The 17,491-nt window shown below is 33.6% G+C and overlaps 1 protein-coding gene across 1 annotated transcript in view; it reads right to left on the bottom strand.

Annotated features, from left to right (window-relative positions):
- LOC150101050 (uncharacterized) overlaps positions 1 to 3,569 on the bottom strand; it is a 159,743-nt gene extending 156,174 nt beyond the window's left edge. Inside the window, exon 1 of the mRNA XM_090401536.1 lies at positions 2,919 to 3,569. Within this exon, the coding sequence (XP_090257662.1) occupies positions 2,919 to 3,127 (209 nt within the window). The 5' untranslated portion in view covers positions 3,128 to 3,569. The remainder of the gene's footprint in view (positions 1 to 2,918) is intronic.
- Positions 3,570 to 17,491: the final 13,922 nt, after the last annotated feature.

The following is a 17,491-nucleotide window of genomic DNA, read 5'->3' as shown; positions in this document are numbered from 1 at the left end:
AAAAGTTTCCAGTTTGGCTGATAAAGAAAATGAGGATTTAAGTACATATCGTTATTGTTCCTTTCACAGTTTCGAGGAAATTTATACACCGAGTCCGATATTTCTTTCATCGCTGAAAACGTCTTCCTTTAAGAGTACTAAGATAGGACTAGTTAGTCCACGTACTCCGTGCCGGTTAGTCCCGATCACTGAAACTACGACTCCTTTGAGTTGCAGTTTTATCTTGAGGAACAAAAAGAAGTCACATGCCTAGAAAGTATGGAGATTGAGGATCAGAACTATGTTCCCCTCTTGATCAAAAGCTGTTGCACAGACATCTGCTCAGGACCATTGTCGTGGTGAAGCAACTAGCTGTGCATATACTACTATCCATCTGTTTACGACGTACATTTTCCTTCAAAGCCTAAGAACAACTAAATAATAGTATCACGAAGGTGTCCTTAGGCACGAATAAATGAATTAAGAAATGAATTCCTCATGCACAATATGAGAAATATTCGCTGGTGATGCTATTTGCAATTTCAAAGGTCTTCGAAGTAGCTTTAGCTTATACTGTTTTCATGTAAACTTAATTTAATTCCATCGATTGTTCGTGTCGATGGAATTATTTCCAGACTGTATATATTTCCAGAGCACTGAATGGTATGCATATTTCCAAACCATTCTGTATAAATTTCAATATTATGAAATTACCCTTTGATGAGTTATGCCCAAATTCGAAAGCCAGGGCGCACTTAAGTCTGTATTTACGCATACTTGACAATAAAAAACATTTAAAAGTGTCACTGTTTCTAATATTTAATAAATACTTGTGATAATTATACACAAACCTAATCTTCATTGATATGATATTCCATTTTATCTCAGATTACAAATGATTACAAAAACTATCAGCACCGCCATACGGGCGAATATATATAAGAAAGATTACTCCAAGACTGAAGTTTCTAATCGAGTGAGCTATTTAAGTAATCAAAGAAAACTGCCACGCTATAATGAGATGCGTTTATCTTGTAACTCTGTAGGTTGCTGTTGATCAGCAGCAATTGAGAACGGATCAATGAAACTGTAATAAGTTTTTATCTCAGTTTTATTTCGTACTTGAACGCGGTCCGACGTTTCTTTTAGCGGAGAAAATTAAATCAATCAATGTTTATCAGCGCTAATTTTTTCATGTTTTAAATAAGTTTTCCGTTATAAACATCAAAGTGAGCTTTATATGAATTTTTTGAAATAATTTCTTTATCTCCTAATGAGACATCATTGAAGCGTCATATTTGCCAGAAAGCGTTCTCACTTTTCCCTGCTGAAGTCAAACAGTATTACGTGATTTATACAACTATTTAAATATGATTGATCTGCTTTCATTGAAAAACGGTTTCTTTTATAGCCTATTTTAAGGCCAAGTCATTGTCCTTCGAACCTTTTGAAATGCAGAAATGTAGGGAGGATTTATAAAATGTCCAGTTTCAGAAATAAATATCTACAAATTCATTTTTAATACCATTACATAGAAAACGATAGGTGTTAGTAAATATCAGTTTTAAAAGTTACGCTGAGAAGTATTAAGCAGGCTGTAGCATCGCATTCGAAGTAATGGTTTGATTTAAAGATAGCCATCTATCTTGGTTTTCGATTTCTTAATTATTTTTAAGTTTTTAATTTTGATCGTGACTTAATCTTTTCGTTGGATTGACATTAAAAAAATAATTTTCTAATTATTTCAACAGCACTAAACTGCTTTCTTTATGTCAGAATAATACAAACAGTAATCTTAATAGTAGTTAGAACTCCAGACAGCAACAATATTTTAATAAATAAATTCATCCTTAGAATGCGGTGGAAGTCGCAGAGAATACGGTACAGAATTGATACATTTAAATGCATATCAACCTTCATCACAGTAATGTTTTTCTCTCTTCTTAAGAACAAAAGATCACCACTAATGTCTTGAAAAACTTTCCACATTTCTAGATTCGACTTAGAACAAAAAAAAAATTAGAAAAATTGTGCTGAAACGTTAGAATATAAAACTTACCCACAAGTAAGTGATCTGTTTTCCTAAGTAATTAATTATAATATTTTATCTTCACATATTTTTCACTATAAATTATTTTTTCAGTCGTATAGTTTTGAAATACTATGTACATCAAACAGCAAATTACTATGAATTCAGTGAGCAATAACTCGATTTTCAATTGCAACAATCTTAGTAGTAATATTACGAATATACATCTTATATAATATACGTATAATATATAACTACAAATGGTATAAATCTCTCTCCCTGGATGAGTCTTTGATCCCAGGAAAGTTAATATAATAATATTAATAATAATGATAACTTTATGATATTGTTAACTTCAAGCTTAACGCTTAATTCTGTACTTCTCAGATTGATGTGATGGACAGATAAACAAATCTATAAATACGCTGGTCATTATCGTTACTCTCTCCCTCTAACGGAGATATCAATAAAAACTGATATAGTGCATTTTAAAACGTTATTATGAAATTAAATGAAAATGCATTTTATGCGCATAGTTATTTTATATGCACAACAATCGGCAGTAGCTTTATATTTCAGGCTAGGAATTTTTTTATTATTTTTAATGACTTTTTTTGAAATGATTTGGAAGCCCTTGTAAGTATTCTAAGGCTTAACCAACTTACTCTACTATTAAACATTCATAACAAGCACGTTTCTTTTCATTTATAAAATGACAGTGCACTTTTTTCAAGTCAAGCCCTCAGGAAATTGGCATGGATCCATATCTTCCGTGTATTAGACAAATAGTGTACCTGAAGACTTTCTATTGCTTCACATTTTAGTTATCATAACGAAAGTATAGTCTAATTACAGAACGAATAAAATGTAAAAGAAAAAAAAAGTGTTAAATAATAACAATTCCACTTACCTTTTCAATATTCCAGTTTTTCCGTTTTTCCCATTTATAATACTCTTATTACCGTTAACAAGAGTGACTTTCTCTGATTGACTGTCTGGTGTACCTATCACATTTCCGTTAGGCTTATGAGGATCCATATTTTCTTGATTACCGTTTACACCTATTGATCTTGGCCCCGAGGGCGGCGGGCTGCCTTCGTTTGCGACGTAGGGAGTCATGGGTTAGGTACAGTTTAAAAAAACACTTGATGGGGGGAAAAATATACAAACACAATCACGTTCTGGAACAAGCAAACACAACATGCACTTCCACATGCATTCACGCATACACACACACGCATTTATATACAAACACGCACACACACACACACGCACACATACACACACCCTGTAACTGTAACTTCACCACCTAGTTAAGAAATTTCCTTTGGGCTCCACTTTCTCTTCAAAATTATGAAGTTAAATTTTCTTCAAAGCCGTACGCATCTCGACCGGCATGAGCAGACGACAACAGTGGCGTCAGAACAACGACACCACTTGTGTTGACCACTGTAATTAATTGATAATATAAATTAAAAACATGGCAGGCTCATTTAAATATGTAATTTTTGAGTTCAGAGTTTTCCCAAATGCCCTTTGCCTTATTAAACTTGTACCTCATACGAGACACCTTCCTTGTATTTAGCAGGTGAATGTAACGTTAAACTTTCGGCTTTACACCAGGCAAAACACGCACGTTCTGCATGCTTCCATAAGACTAGCACTGCGAAAAAGATCGCTTGTCCACTGTGCGCAGCTCAAGGAGCAGTTCACTTCCCAAATCGAGGTAAGTAGTTATGCATAGAGGGTGAATGAATAGTGTCGTCTGCTTTTCTCTTACGATATTGCATGGTTACTTTTTATTTATTTATTTTTATTATGCCTCGTATAACAGGTTCGATCATTTATTTATTCTATTCACGTTTTCTTTTTGCTCGCGATCAGTAATGCATCGAAAGAGGGCGTATCTGCGGGAAATAAATTTTATTTTTGGGGAAAAAAATACTGAATATTTTTGTGTACTATTGATTATCAAAAGTGAATATCAAAATTAATTCCAACTTATTTATAGTTCGAAACGAGTCGTTTATTGCCATTACGCATAATCAGCTCTTCCTTATGAAAACAAAAACTTTTTTTTTAATTGTAAGTTAGAAATTGATTAAATCAAGAAAGGTTTTACAATCTGCCTCTCTTAAAACATGTCTGTATCTTTTAGCATGGACCACGTAAAATATTTGTGTTCTTAAACTCGAAATTGTGATGTGTATAACGCTTGGCTAATGTTATTATCCTGAAGTAAGAGAAATACAAGACCAGAATCTTGAGGTGCTCGATCAGTAATCAACAGGTAAAGATTGAGTGAGTGGTAAGGGAAAAAAAAGAAAAAAAGAAAAGAAGAAAAAACTCTTACGTCCATTGCAATTAGGAAATAAACCTGTATCTATGTATTTAATCCATCGATATTCTATGCAGCAGAAATGGAATGATATAAGGAAGATTAAACCTTGCTTGAAGGGTTTAATTAGTTAGAAAGGTTTAAGAATAATATTGTGAAAGAGAGACGAAACAGAAGACAGCTCTTGAGTACAAATTTCAAACCAGTTTAATAACCTTCATTGGGACAATGTGACTGATATTCTTAGTCCAGCCACGGTACTAAATGTACGATAGCTGAAAATGTTTCTTGGTTGATATATATTTAATAAAAAATATAAATAAATAAGGTTTAATAAAGTAAAATTGACTAAATTGTAAAATTATCACTCCAAAAGGTTTATAAGAATAGAATTTAGGAGTAAAAAATCTGAAAAAAAAAACTAATAAAACCATATACAGTACTTACAAGTCCTAACCAGTGTACAGCATTTAAGACAGTATACTCTTCATTGACATCTTTCGTATTGGGAATAAATTCAGGGCTATTAACGCGCCCACAAGTGTGCAGCTGTAAACTAAGGCTTCTGGTACTACAAAAAAGTGAAAAAGTTTGGTGTAATCTAAATGTAGGCTCACCATTTTCAGCGATCCAAGTCCGAGGACAAGTTGCACGTGATTATTATAACAGTTGTCTCTCAAAGGCTACCTACAGATCAAAATTGTATTATCAGCCTCTTCAATTTTATTCATTTATGGATGATTTTTTTTAAGGAATTCTAGTTTCCCAACTAATACTTATTCGAATCCAGTGGAATAAAATTTTTCCGATGAAATGGTATCTGAAGAGTTGGATGGTAAATTTCAAAAGGAGAAAAAGAAGAAAATCTTTAGCAGCGGTGCTTTTTACCAGACTTTTCCTGAATGAACCAAATAACAGAAATAATGTTTGAAATTTTCAAGTGATTTTAGAAGATACGTGATTATCGCTCGTATATTGAGAATGATAAGAAATGCAACATATCAGAGCGCGCGTCTACTTACAGATTTGTCTCTTCTATTATTCCAATTTCGAGAGGTCAAGGAATGTAGTAGCAACGACGTTCTCTTCTTTTATTGTTTTATTTAGTTATCGTTTCCATTTTCATTCACGGTATATTTGAATATATGTAAGAGACTGGTGCTTCTGATGCGTTTACGCCGACAAAGGCTAATCCAGAGAGATTCTTTTATTTTCCGAAGGATGCTAAGGAGAGTAAGATGGATGTGCCACAGCCTTGAAGTTCCACTAGTTCAGAATTCACTTGTGGTTTCTTTTGTATGAATTCGGGCACTATAATGCAATACAGTGAGCAAAGTGTCGAACAAAATATCTCAATTTGCAACTCATTTGAGTAAAATTTTCAAACACTTTAAGATTTAAAATTTGAAATTTTAAGTCTTAGATGTGTGCTAGCATTCATTCATTGTCATGGCACCTCCTTGCTTATTATAAGCTTGGAGTAGCATAAAATCATGCTGATGTTTACAGTGGGATTTGCAGCTCTCCATTTACTGTATTGATGTAGCATGGATGCTCAATTCTGCTTTCGAAGTGAAGTTCTAAACCTTTTGTAGCAATAAGTCGCAGACGCTAATGGAGGATAAAGGGATTTTTACATCCTGCCGATAATCTCTCTCTCTCTCTCTCTCTCTCTCTCTCTCTCTCTCTCTCTCTCTCTCTCTCTCTCTCTCTCTCTCTTTCTCTCAATTTGTCTTCAAAATAATAATAATATCTGCTTTAAATATCCCAGTCCACTTTGCCACATTATCTTTCATGACTGTATGAAAAGTTGGTTTTTCAGTCTGTACGAAATTTAATAATTTTATAATTAAAACTATCGATACAGTGTTGTATCAATATTTTTGTTATCTATAATTCTAAAATTGTTGTCTATTCATTAATTTTGAATCCTCGTTGTAAGTGATTTTGAAACGCTTACTTCAAACTATCAGATTACGAGAAGTTGGTTCAGATATCACTTAAAGCCACAACTACTGAAATTATGCGCCTGCCTGTGAGGGTCGTTACAGAAATCTCCGGGCAGGGAGAACAGGTAAAACTAGAATGCGGATATAACTACAGTGAATTATTAATGACTGCATACACCCAAAAGAACTGTGCCAAGTCTGCTCATTACTTTAGATTTGTGGTCCGTGTTTCTTTTATATCTGAGACAAGTTGCCATGATTTCTGGTATCGCCCTGTTTCTTCCATGTGGACAATAAATAAAAGGATGTCTTTCTAAAACACACTTATGTGAGTGTTATTTTTCAGACGGGCAGGCGTTTCTAACGTAATCAGCCAATGACCAGAAAAAAATTCTTTTAGTTCTTAAAACGGATGTGCCATTTCTCCAAGTAATTAATATGCTTCTTAGAATATTCTATACCATCATCTTACGTATACATACGTATACATAAGGAAAGATTTATCGCCCAGTTTATTCGAGTGATTAATTCTTATCATAGTTTTAATACATAAGTGTGATTGATTATCTGTAATCAAATACGTTGTGTATTAGGAGATCGAATCCACGCACGACTAAATCTCCTAATTCACAACTTTCCAATGGTCTTTGGCTATCAGTGAAGCACTGGTTCATGCAATTAGCTATGAATTTTATTGTATCTATACTGTCTGGCAACCGCTAACAGTATAAGAAATAAAATATAATAGGTCCTTTAAATTTCAAATTATTTATGTTTGATGTTACTACAATTCTCAGTAAAAACACTTCCTTATCAATTACTTTATACTTGTAAAAACTGCGCAATAACCATTTCCTTAGAGAGCAGTTCAATTTTTACATCAAGGAATGTTTACGTATGTCAGACATGAATTATGAGTCCACGGAGCAGGTTCCAGTAGGGATGCGACCAGCTTTTGAAGTGGAGATTGATGAGGAGAACAAAGAGAAAGGAGGCGTGAAACATGGTTACATCACTTTCATTAGCACTTCTGTGAAGAGCTCGTGTTCTCTAGACTCCATTTTAGCGTAAATAGGTGACCTACTTCGCGGTTTACTTTTCTTCTGAACTGTAGTCCTTGTAATCTAAGTTGACTCTAACTAGTCATTTATTAAATATTACAAAGGAAGACAGTCAGTAGTAGTTTATATAACTTTAAATCAAGAAGAGTTCAAATGATGAAGTGTACACTGAAATTTTAATAACTCACTGGAAAGGTTCTGAGCATTGAGAAAAATCTTTTCTTCTACTCTCTGAGTGAATCTTTTGGTTATGAAACACAGGTTTAGCTCGTGTCTGAGAAATTCTTGGTTCGGCAGATATTCAGAATGAGCAGTTTGGTCATTCTTTTGGATTTGGAGAATAAGTTTTTATTCTCGAAACCCAAAAGGAGTCATCGAACAGTTTTTTTTTTAATTGAAACTGATAAAAATAAAATCGATTTTAATTGAAATGTCGAGGAAAAACATATTCTGTGAGCCTGATTAGCTTATCCTATCACACAAGGAATCATTATCTTGTCTTACTCCCTGTACCACATGACGCCATAGGCGCTCGAGCGGCTTGCTGTTGTAAGCCGAAGTTAGGCAGTACTCGAAGTTTTACTTCAAGTATTATTTTCACTTGCATTTGAACTACTTATAAAAACTAGTATACTTCGAACTTAGGGAACTTTTGAAAATAAATAGCTGTACTTTGCACTTATTTAAGTATTTCGAGTACTTTGAAAATATTGAAGTAAACAGAAATTTACTTGGTAATGTTGTTTAAAACTCATGGGGTTCCTTCAAAGGCTTCTTGTGATCTAGAGTAAGTGCAGTACCAAAAGGTAGAACGTTATCGAAATTAATTATTGAACAAGGAGCTAAAAGCATTGATGAAAGTCGAATATACGTGCTCTTTAAAGATCATAGCTTGTAAATAGTGCAATACCAACACAACTCGTGCCGAAGGCACGTGAGCGCCCTAAGTTTCGATCACTTGAACTTGTTTATAAGTTCACAGCCCTGTTTGCCTGCGTCCTTATAATATATCGATATTATATAATTTTTGAATTAAATCTATAAATTAAACAATTTATGGCAAAGTGTCATTGCTTAAACATTTACTTACCTATCAGTAATACTAAATTCTAAATTCAAAAATGATTCAAAAGTTTTTAAGTAACATTCTGTAAACCATCATAATTATTTGAATAAGTACTTTTTCACTGATTACTTCTTTAAAGACTTCAAACTCATACTAAATGGAGTTGTTGAAAAATCACGTTAATTTTAAGTACTTTAAGTATTTGAAATATTTCAGTTAGCTGAATTTCCACGAGTTGAGTAGTTTATGATAATATCCATAACTCAAGACCAGCAAAAGAAAGACCTTATAGATTCGATTCTAGTCGTCGACTAGACGAGTTTTTCTTCGCTGTTTTACAACCGGGTCTAAGTTAGTCAATCTAAGGCCCAGTCAAATAGTTGTTTTTTTTTCTCCCAGAAATCTTTTTTTAACACCACAATTCTGAAAATTCGGCACTAGAATTTACTAAACACTAGATGGCAGCAGTTGTCTGCCATTCTCGTCAGGAGTAAGGTTACAACTCATAACAGACATGGACTCAGCTAGTGGTGGTAACTAGGTTGAGACCAGTTTCACGAGTTCTCAAAAGACATTGATAAAAGAGCATTACCTACTTCCTTTGGGGTATAAAAAGGCATTAGATGATTTATTACTATTATTATTTTATTGTTGAATTTCCGTATGATTCAGGGACTTAAAAGTAATGATTATTTCAAGTACAATTGTACTTGAAATAATCATTACTTTTTTTCCCTTTGAAATACTTTATACGTGATACTTAAAGTACATTCAAGAGTACACATTTTGCTTATTGTAACAATACTCCTCGTATCAAAATTTTCTTCATCTCTGTCAACCTATTCTGGCCTAATTTTCACCCTTGTTCTTTGATTTTAATTTCAGTGTTAAGATAATATTCAAATATGAAGAAGGAATCAAACTTCAGGAATACATCATTCCTTTACCTATGGCGATAAGGAAAAAAAAATCCAAAATAAGTAAGTTTTTAATCTTGATTGCAGTAGAGTATATTTATATTTGTTTATCACGTAGCATACGTTTAGTACGATATTTAGGCGGATTATTTTATGCACAAGAAAAAAAAAAAAAAGCAACGTTACCTGACATATAGGCTTTTGAACACCGCTTAATCGACCTTGTAATAAAGTACCACTTTGTAATATTGACGTATTTGTTATATACGTTAGTTATGTTAGAAGTTTAAATTTTTACCCCCTAGAACAGTCGTGTGGGCGTGATTTTTTTTTTTTTTATATTAGATTTTTGATCTCTGAGATCTTTGATAGCTTAATTAAATATAAGATAAGAGGTTGTTCTCTTTACTGCTTCCCTAAAAAAACTGAGCATTTTAAATGACTTAAAGAAAAAATATCACTAAGCTGACAGAATGAATTAAAATGAAAAGAAAACAGTGAGAAACTTCAATTATCTACAGAAAATGAAAAGGACGAGTCAACCCTAAATGCCCATCCCATGACTTTAAATCATCAGCAAAATTTAGTGAGAAAAAGGCACTGTTTGCGATAATGTCAATAGGAGCACCGAGAATAGCACGCGAACAAATTACATTTTCTATCCTGCCTCAAAATTAACCAGTTTCAGTTATTGTTCAAGTGAGTATACCGCAAGAATTTAGATTCATTCAGGTCAAATTCATTCGTACTGATCTCGTCGGTCGAGTTCATAATGTATCGGGTATCCAAACGTATAGGTTCGAATCACATCGTGAACATGAATATTTTTAAATGTTGTCCGCGCGGTTAGCCTAGTGGCTATGGGCTTCGCAACCATATGGGGAAGGAGTGTCCTAGGTTCAATTCCCGTCGCCGACATGAGGAGCTTAAGGATCTTCCTCAGCCATAGCCAAGTTAGCCGGTCTTGGGCGTGGACAGCAGGGTTTTTTCCACCAGTTTATCCTGGGGTTTTTCATCCCGCAAGCAGGCAAACCGGCCCAGTGAACACACACGGATTACAGTCAGGAATACTGACCCAGCCATAGGTCTGATTCGTCAGCTATGCCAGTTCCGGAGCCCGGATAAAATTTGTGGGGACTGAGATGGTGCCGTACCTCGCCGTAAAGGAGACTCACGGCCATTGTATCATCATACGATTATTATTATTATTATTATTAAATGTTTTTAGGTGGGAGATGAATTTCATGGGTCGATATAAGACCACTACTTGTTATAGACAAAGAGGTCAGGTTTGTCTAGTAGACTGAGTACTGCAGAAAACAGAGAAGCACTAGACGTTATTATGTGTGTGAGCTGGAATGCTTAGACGTAACGAAAATTGTACCATGGTTTTTAAATGGAGTCATCCCTTTGCAGTTTTAATTAAATTAAATGGCAGGAATTAAATTTGCGTGCGATTCAACAAATCTGCAATAAATAAATAAACTAAAAATAAAGAACTAGTCTACAAAGTTTCGGGACTTATCGAAACAAATTAACCAAGATTCGAGTCAAAAAAGCGAACTTGTATTCTTCCTAAATATTCTCGAAGAAGACTTTGAATTTTGGTTCGCATGCATAAGCGCCTTCGTAGGGCAATTGGAAGAACGACGGTACGCTGCGCCATTCGATTGGAAAAGGCCTAAGTTCAATTCTCGTCATGACGGGAGGAATCTTTATATGGACTTTTTCAATTGAAAGTGAGTTAGCCGAGGTAGCAGGGCTTTTTCTCCCGGAAACTCGGGTTTTTCATCCCGCATACAGACAAATCGGCCCTTCAGAACACACGCAATTTACAGACAAAAAATACTAGCTGTATAAGTGTTGACGTTGAGACAGTTGTAGGTGTCCTCCCGCGATGAGTCTTCGTACTCCTTGGAAGTGTCACGAATAATAATAATAATAATAAATATTACAACTTCCGTTCTTATTAAATAAATTAAGATTTACGTGGCAAATGTGTAGCATTCAGAATATATAGAATGTATGCTGGACTATTAATTTCATCCCCAACTTGAGATCAGTGTTTTACATTTCAATTCTTAAGATTTTCCAAGAGAATTTCTTTAGAATGGGGTCCGTTTTACCCAGGGCTGGTCTTCTCTATAAAGGGACCAGGGTCCAAGAAACCTTTTGGGGTCCTAAAATATTTTTCAAAGGTAAAAATTAAAGGATTCGAAATAAACGTATTGTAAAACCTCTTACCTGCAAATGATTTTGGCACAGGAAAACAAAAAAAAACAAAAAAAAACACATTCGAAATATAACAGGTTAATATAACGTTTACTGAACACAAAACAAAAGTATTAAATAATTAAAATAAATAAATATTTAACACAAACAAAAGTAACCTAGCTCACCAACTAGCGCAGAAAAACTATTTACAATTATTATTGTTTAAAGTAATTAAAAAAAATAGGTTTATTATTTAGGGGCCTAGTTCTACTAACACGTATATTGCTTAATATGTATTTATTTAAATATGCGATTTTTTTTTTTTTTTTTTTGCTATGTCATTAATCATTTCCGAAAAATTGCAATTTTTGGCAATTTCCTTTTCGATGCTTAGTATAGCAAGTGCATTGAAGCGTTCTTCGCACATACTTGACCGAAGATAATTCTTTATCAATTTTAATTTGCTAAAAGAACGCTCTGCACTTGCTATAGTAACTGGTAACGTAAAGAAAATTTTCAATACAGTTAGTACATTTGGAAATAGTTCATTATAACTATTATTTAATATATATTGCAATATGTCTTGCGCGTTATTTACATTTTTTTTTTGGTCCAAGATCAATTCTCGTAACAAATCAATTTCCTGGATTAAGTCTTCATTTACATCTTTACTATAATATTTTACAAAATCCCTTGAGCGGTTTTCTAGTTCATTTTTTTTCTAATGTTTTTATGTCAGTGATTAATTTAAAATAAGAAATAACATTGGGTATATTTTTAAATCTCTCATCTATTTGTACAATAACAGTATCAATCACAACGTTGAAAAAGTGACATTTAAATTCCTCTACCGGGTTTAGTAAAACTTCATCTTCTGCTAGTTCAGAAAATAATCTTTTTCTTTTTCGAATTCCTTTTTTCAGGGAAGTCTTCGGAAATATTCAAGTTTCGTGTTATCATTTTTGGGTCGTCTAAAAATGTATTAAATTTTGATCTTAAATTTTGGATTTCATTTTTAATTTTATTCACTAAATTAAAAGCAGAGCCAAGAACAATTGTTTTTGCTTGAAATAGTTTGTTGATACTATTAATTTTTGACAATATTGTAAACCATACCGATAAGCTTAAAATAAATGGCATTTCTTGTAATGAATCTAGTAGACTTTTAGCTTCGGATACTGTGTTATCGTTAATTGCACCAATAAATTCTTCTAAGGCATTATAAGTTTGTTCAAACTGTGTATACACTGCTTTGACTGCGTCTATTTTGGCTTCCCATCGAGTATCACATAATGGTTTAAGCATAATATTTAAATGCTTTTGTATAATTTCCCACCTTTTTGTAGATGCAGAAAATGCACAGTATAAACGTTGCAATATTCCGAAACATTTTTTACAATATATACTACTGGAAGCAGCATCACAAATTATCAAATTAAAAGAATGTGATAAGCAAGGTACATAAATTGCATGAGGTTATTCTAGATTGTACGCCTTTATATGTTCCCTTCATATTTCTACCGTTGTCGTATGCTTGCCCTCTACAATTCATAATATCTAAATCACGCTCACCTATTCTTTTTAAAAGTCCTTCACCAGTCACATCAGTTACTTCAATAAATCCTATAAATGACTCATTTATAATTAATTTTTTGTCTACAAAACTTACATATCTAATAATTATTGAAGTTTGTTCCTTGTGAGAAATATCAGGAGTACAATCCATTTGGATACTGTAATATATGGATGCTTTTATATCGTCTTTAATTTTATTAAGGACTTCATTACCTAATGCAGCAATAATTTCCTCTTGAAATCTATGCGCCAAATGATGCACAATTCTTTTTTTCGTATTTGTAATTCTGTTTACATGATCCATTAGCACAGGATCATATTTACTTAATAATTCTATTAAACTTAAAAAATTTCCATTATTCGGCGTTCCTATTGTTTCATGGAATCCTCGAAATGACAGATTATTACTTGCTAAAAGTAGAATTACATCTACAATCCTTTGGAAAAGTAATTTTAGACGTTACGTTTCTTTATTTATATTAACTTGATTTGTTCTGTCAACAGTCGAACATAAATTAAGCCATTTTAGTAATTCTTGCCAAGCAATAAAAGAATTAAAGTGACCCACAGAAAGCTCATGATCTCGAATTACAGATGACAGTTTTCTCCATTTATTAAAACCACATATAAATCGTGTTGATTGATCTTTTCCTCTTCTTTTGGAAAATAATACACAACAAAGCAAAATACTGAGTCTTGAGCTTTTGAGTAAACTAACCAACCAGCTGCGAAGCTGAGTTTCACCATTTGGCATTTTTTTTAAATAGTACGATGTAGAAAATGATCTCCCTTCAACATTCTTAACGAATGCGTCTTGATGATGTTGTTTAGGTCCGGTTTTAATACAAAATAATCTAAATTTATCAGTTATAATATTTGGCCACAAACCTGGATCATTTATATTCACTTGATCACCATCGTTATTATTGTTTTCTTCGTTATTTGCTGTCTCCAAAACGTTTGTATAATCAGACGCGTCTTTTTCGACGAATCCCACAGTTTCTACATTTTCGTTGAAAGTTGTGTAGCTTGTTTGGAGTTTTCTTCTTCAGTTGAAGGTTGAATCGCAACTACTGAAGTCGTAGCAATTTCGTTGTCAGATTTATTTTGTAGCCATGAAAACAAATCTACGTGTGACATTTTGAGATTTTGATTTTCTTCTTTTTTCTTTTCTGCCGATTTCCTTTTTTGACATCCAGAGGGATATTTTCTTGGCATGGATATTACGGGTTAGGCTTTGCCTGTCGAATAAGTAAATAATATTAAATATTTTTATCCCATGAATTAACAAAAAGTTAAATATGTACATACTTTTTACAATATTACAAAATTTTAGAAACACTCAAGAAATGTGTTTATTTTTTTCGTTTGTTTACTTCAGTACATCAGTTTCACCCTTATCTATCACTATTAACTAAGTTGAAATTAACGTAGTTGAGATCTAATCACGTGCAGACAACACTTCATAATTCTGAATATTGATAATACATTTCACATAGCTTTAAAAATAACTTACCGTATTTACTGGAATATAACTGGTCCTCGCGTATAACTCGCACCCCTGATTTTACTTGACGAAAAAAAGAAATTGAAAAGTTTCGCGTAACCTCGCACAGAAAAAAAAAAAGTTTAATCACGTTCACCTCATGGCAATGGTGACTCGCTTCCCGTGGCAAACCACGCGCCTTCCATACTTGCCAATACGTCTGCAGACGCCAGTAAAAGCAGGTTGTTTTATTGTATCACTGAATAAGGTACAAACGTTTGCAGTCTGTGTAATATATTTCTCAACAAATGGTGCAATTAGAGACAGCTGGGATAAAGGCACTGACTAATAAATCGCATGTCCCTTCCCCCAAAAACTATGCTATTTAGCCACAAGCAAAACCATATGCTGCACTGGCAAACACTAAAAACTAGATGTGTGGGAGTCTGTCCCTCCAGCTGAAATGCAGAGCAACAATAAAAATCAACAGAAAGTGTTAAAATTCGTAAACGTGTTAAAGCTAGGAAATATATAGTGAATATTGTTATGGCACTTTCAGATATTGAATTTGGTTGAAGAGAATTAGCATTTCAATTCAAAAATTGTCTACTGACTTATCTTTGACTCGCGCGATCTTTTGTTAATACCGCACCAATCATATATGCACATATCTTTACTGGCCTAGTATCATAGCTGTCTGTTCATCATTCGTGAAGGATTGTTCATTAAGTATCTCAAGTCTTGTAAATTACTGCTAATTTTTGCTTGAAATAATGGGAAAGCAGATGGTGCTATTTGGATAGGATGCACACAAGGAAACTGCTCTCTAGGCAGGAAATAGCAATTGCAATATATGCGGGGATTTTACGAAAAAAACTGAAAACTTTAGTTTTTTCCGAAAATCAATGTAAAGGAAATTTGCTTTCATATCTAATAAGTTAAACATATTAATTGACAATAAATACTTCCAATCCATATTTTAATGACTTACGATTTAATAAAATCCAAATACACTTTAGAAAACGGATACGTTCTTTACGAAACATGAAAAGATATATCAAATGATGGTAAAGGAGTCACGCCAGGTCTGGTGCCTGACGAATAATGCAACAACTGAACTGGACAAAACTTGTACATCAGTATATCGCGGAGATATATTGATGGCTTGGAAATAGGATGTTTGTTTCTAATTTTCTTATTACTTATTATTACGAAACAGTTGGTGGAGTTGAATTAATTATTGCATTTTTATTTGGTATAGCTGTACTTAATAAAATTGTATTATATTAAGTTAAAATATGTGTCAGCGAAGATGTTTGAAACGTATTTTTTTATTTAATTATTTTTTTAAGATGAGCCCTGGGTTGCGTGCTGGGAAAAAAAAAAAAAAGTCATTGGCGTGCCACGTTTGGCAGGCATGTTAAGGGTTGTCCACCCCTGCTCTAGACTAACCATATATAAAGAATATAATAAATATTTTTTTCAACGGTTTCGATAACGAGCCAAATGATATAAATGTGTAACAGATTAGAAAAAAACTAATGATGAATCAGGCATTTTAGGGTAAAAATGAAATCGTGTTTGCTAATTTTTATACACTGCATAAACGCATCAAAAGGGTTAAGCAAAAACTCTAATATAATAGAGAAACACAGAGATATTGCCCTAAAATCCAGTCGATGAAATCCCTTTAGTTATAAGCAAAATTAGAAGAAGAAAATAAAAATAAAAAATACGTTTCCGCAAATGTACCGATTGTGCCCACTCGATCGTGGGCCCGGCTGCATTGCACCCAAAGCACCCCCCAGATGGCCGACCCTGGTTTTACCAATAAGAAGTGTTATTGTAATATTTGCATTATGCGATTTTTTGTTAGTTTTCAGCAAAATAGTTAGGGAACTCTTCTACTGGAGAATAGCTAGAGCTTGGTAACTCCATCTGGTGGAGAAGTTTATAATTCTTACCCACTTGTTTATATTCTTCTGTTAGCGGCTCCATTTCGCCTTACTACAGAATGCCGTTCTGATAACCAATCTTCTTTCAAATGGGAAACCTTGACCCTCCCCTTATGCCTACTTTACGCACCCTGAGCACTATCGCTTGGTTCCCTGGATGTAGCTGCCACTCTTTGCCTCCCTTCAGGTAGCATCTCAGGCATGACCTTGACATCGTTATTGCAATCGTTTTAGAACTCGTCAACCACTTTAACTTCCCACGTGTTCTTGCCGCTAGTGTTTACTTTCTTTTCGATCTTGATTTCCGTGTTAGAACTATTTTAAATTGAGTAACGCATCTGAAGGAATCTTCTTCTCGGGACTTATCAAGGGTTTTTTATTTTATTTTATTTTTTTTTGTTGTTGTTTTTTGTTGTTATTGCTGCTGTTGATGTTTATTGTAGTTTAGTACTTTGAGTTTGAAAAGCACCTAGAAAAGTTATATTTTTATATTCCACAAGTTCAGTAAACCTATTTTCATCAAGAATGTGCTTCGATGTATTGCAACAGGAATGCGAACATTGCTAAAAAAAAAAAAAAATTCGAATTCGTACTGTCTAGAAACTTTTAAGATATCGAATAATCCATTCAGCTATTTGAAGTGATTCCCTAGTGATCTGATCGATTTTGAAAATATTTTTAAACTACGTAAAAAATATAATGTGGATATTTGAAAAGAAAACTGAAATTATATAGATAGTGACGTAACTCTAGTGAAGGACACTAGGTGGCGCATCTCTCATGACTGCAAAATATCTACTCAACCAGAAGAAAGTGGTTTGCGTACTTCAGTTCCTTTCGACGAAATCTCTAAATGTTCTTCCACCGGTTTACGGAGCATGTTCCGTTATACTCTTCATGTGCTACTTCAGTTCCACAGTAG

This window comes from Typopeltis vanoorti, chromosome 12 (assembly GCF_054136105.1).
Source record: "Typopeltis vanoorti isolate ZY-2024b chromosome 12, IOZ_Tvanoo_1.0, whole genome shotgun sequence".
NCBI lineage: Eukaryota > Metazoa > Arthropoda > Arachnida > Uropygi > Thelyphonidae > Typopeltis > Typopeltis vanoorti.
Note: the sequence above shows the minus strand (reverse complement) of the source record. Positions and strands in the feature narration are given on the sequence as shown.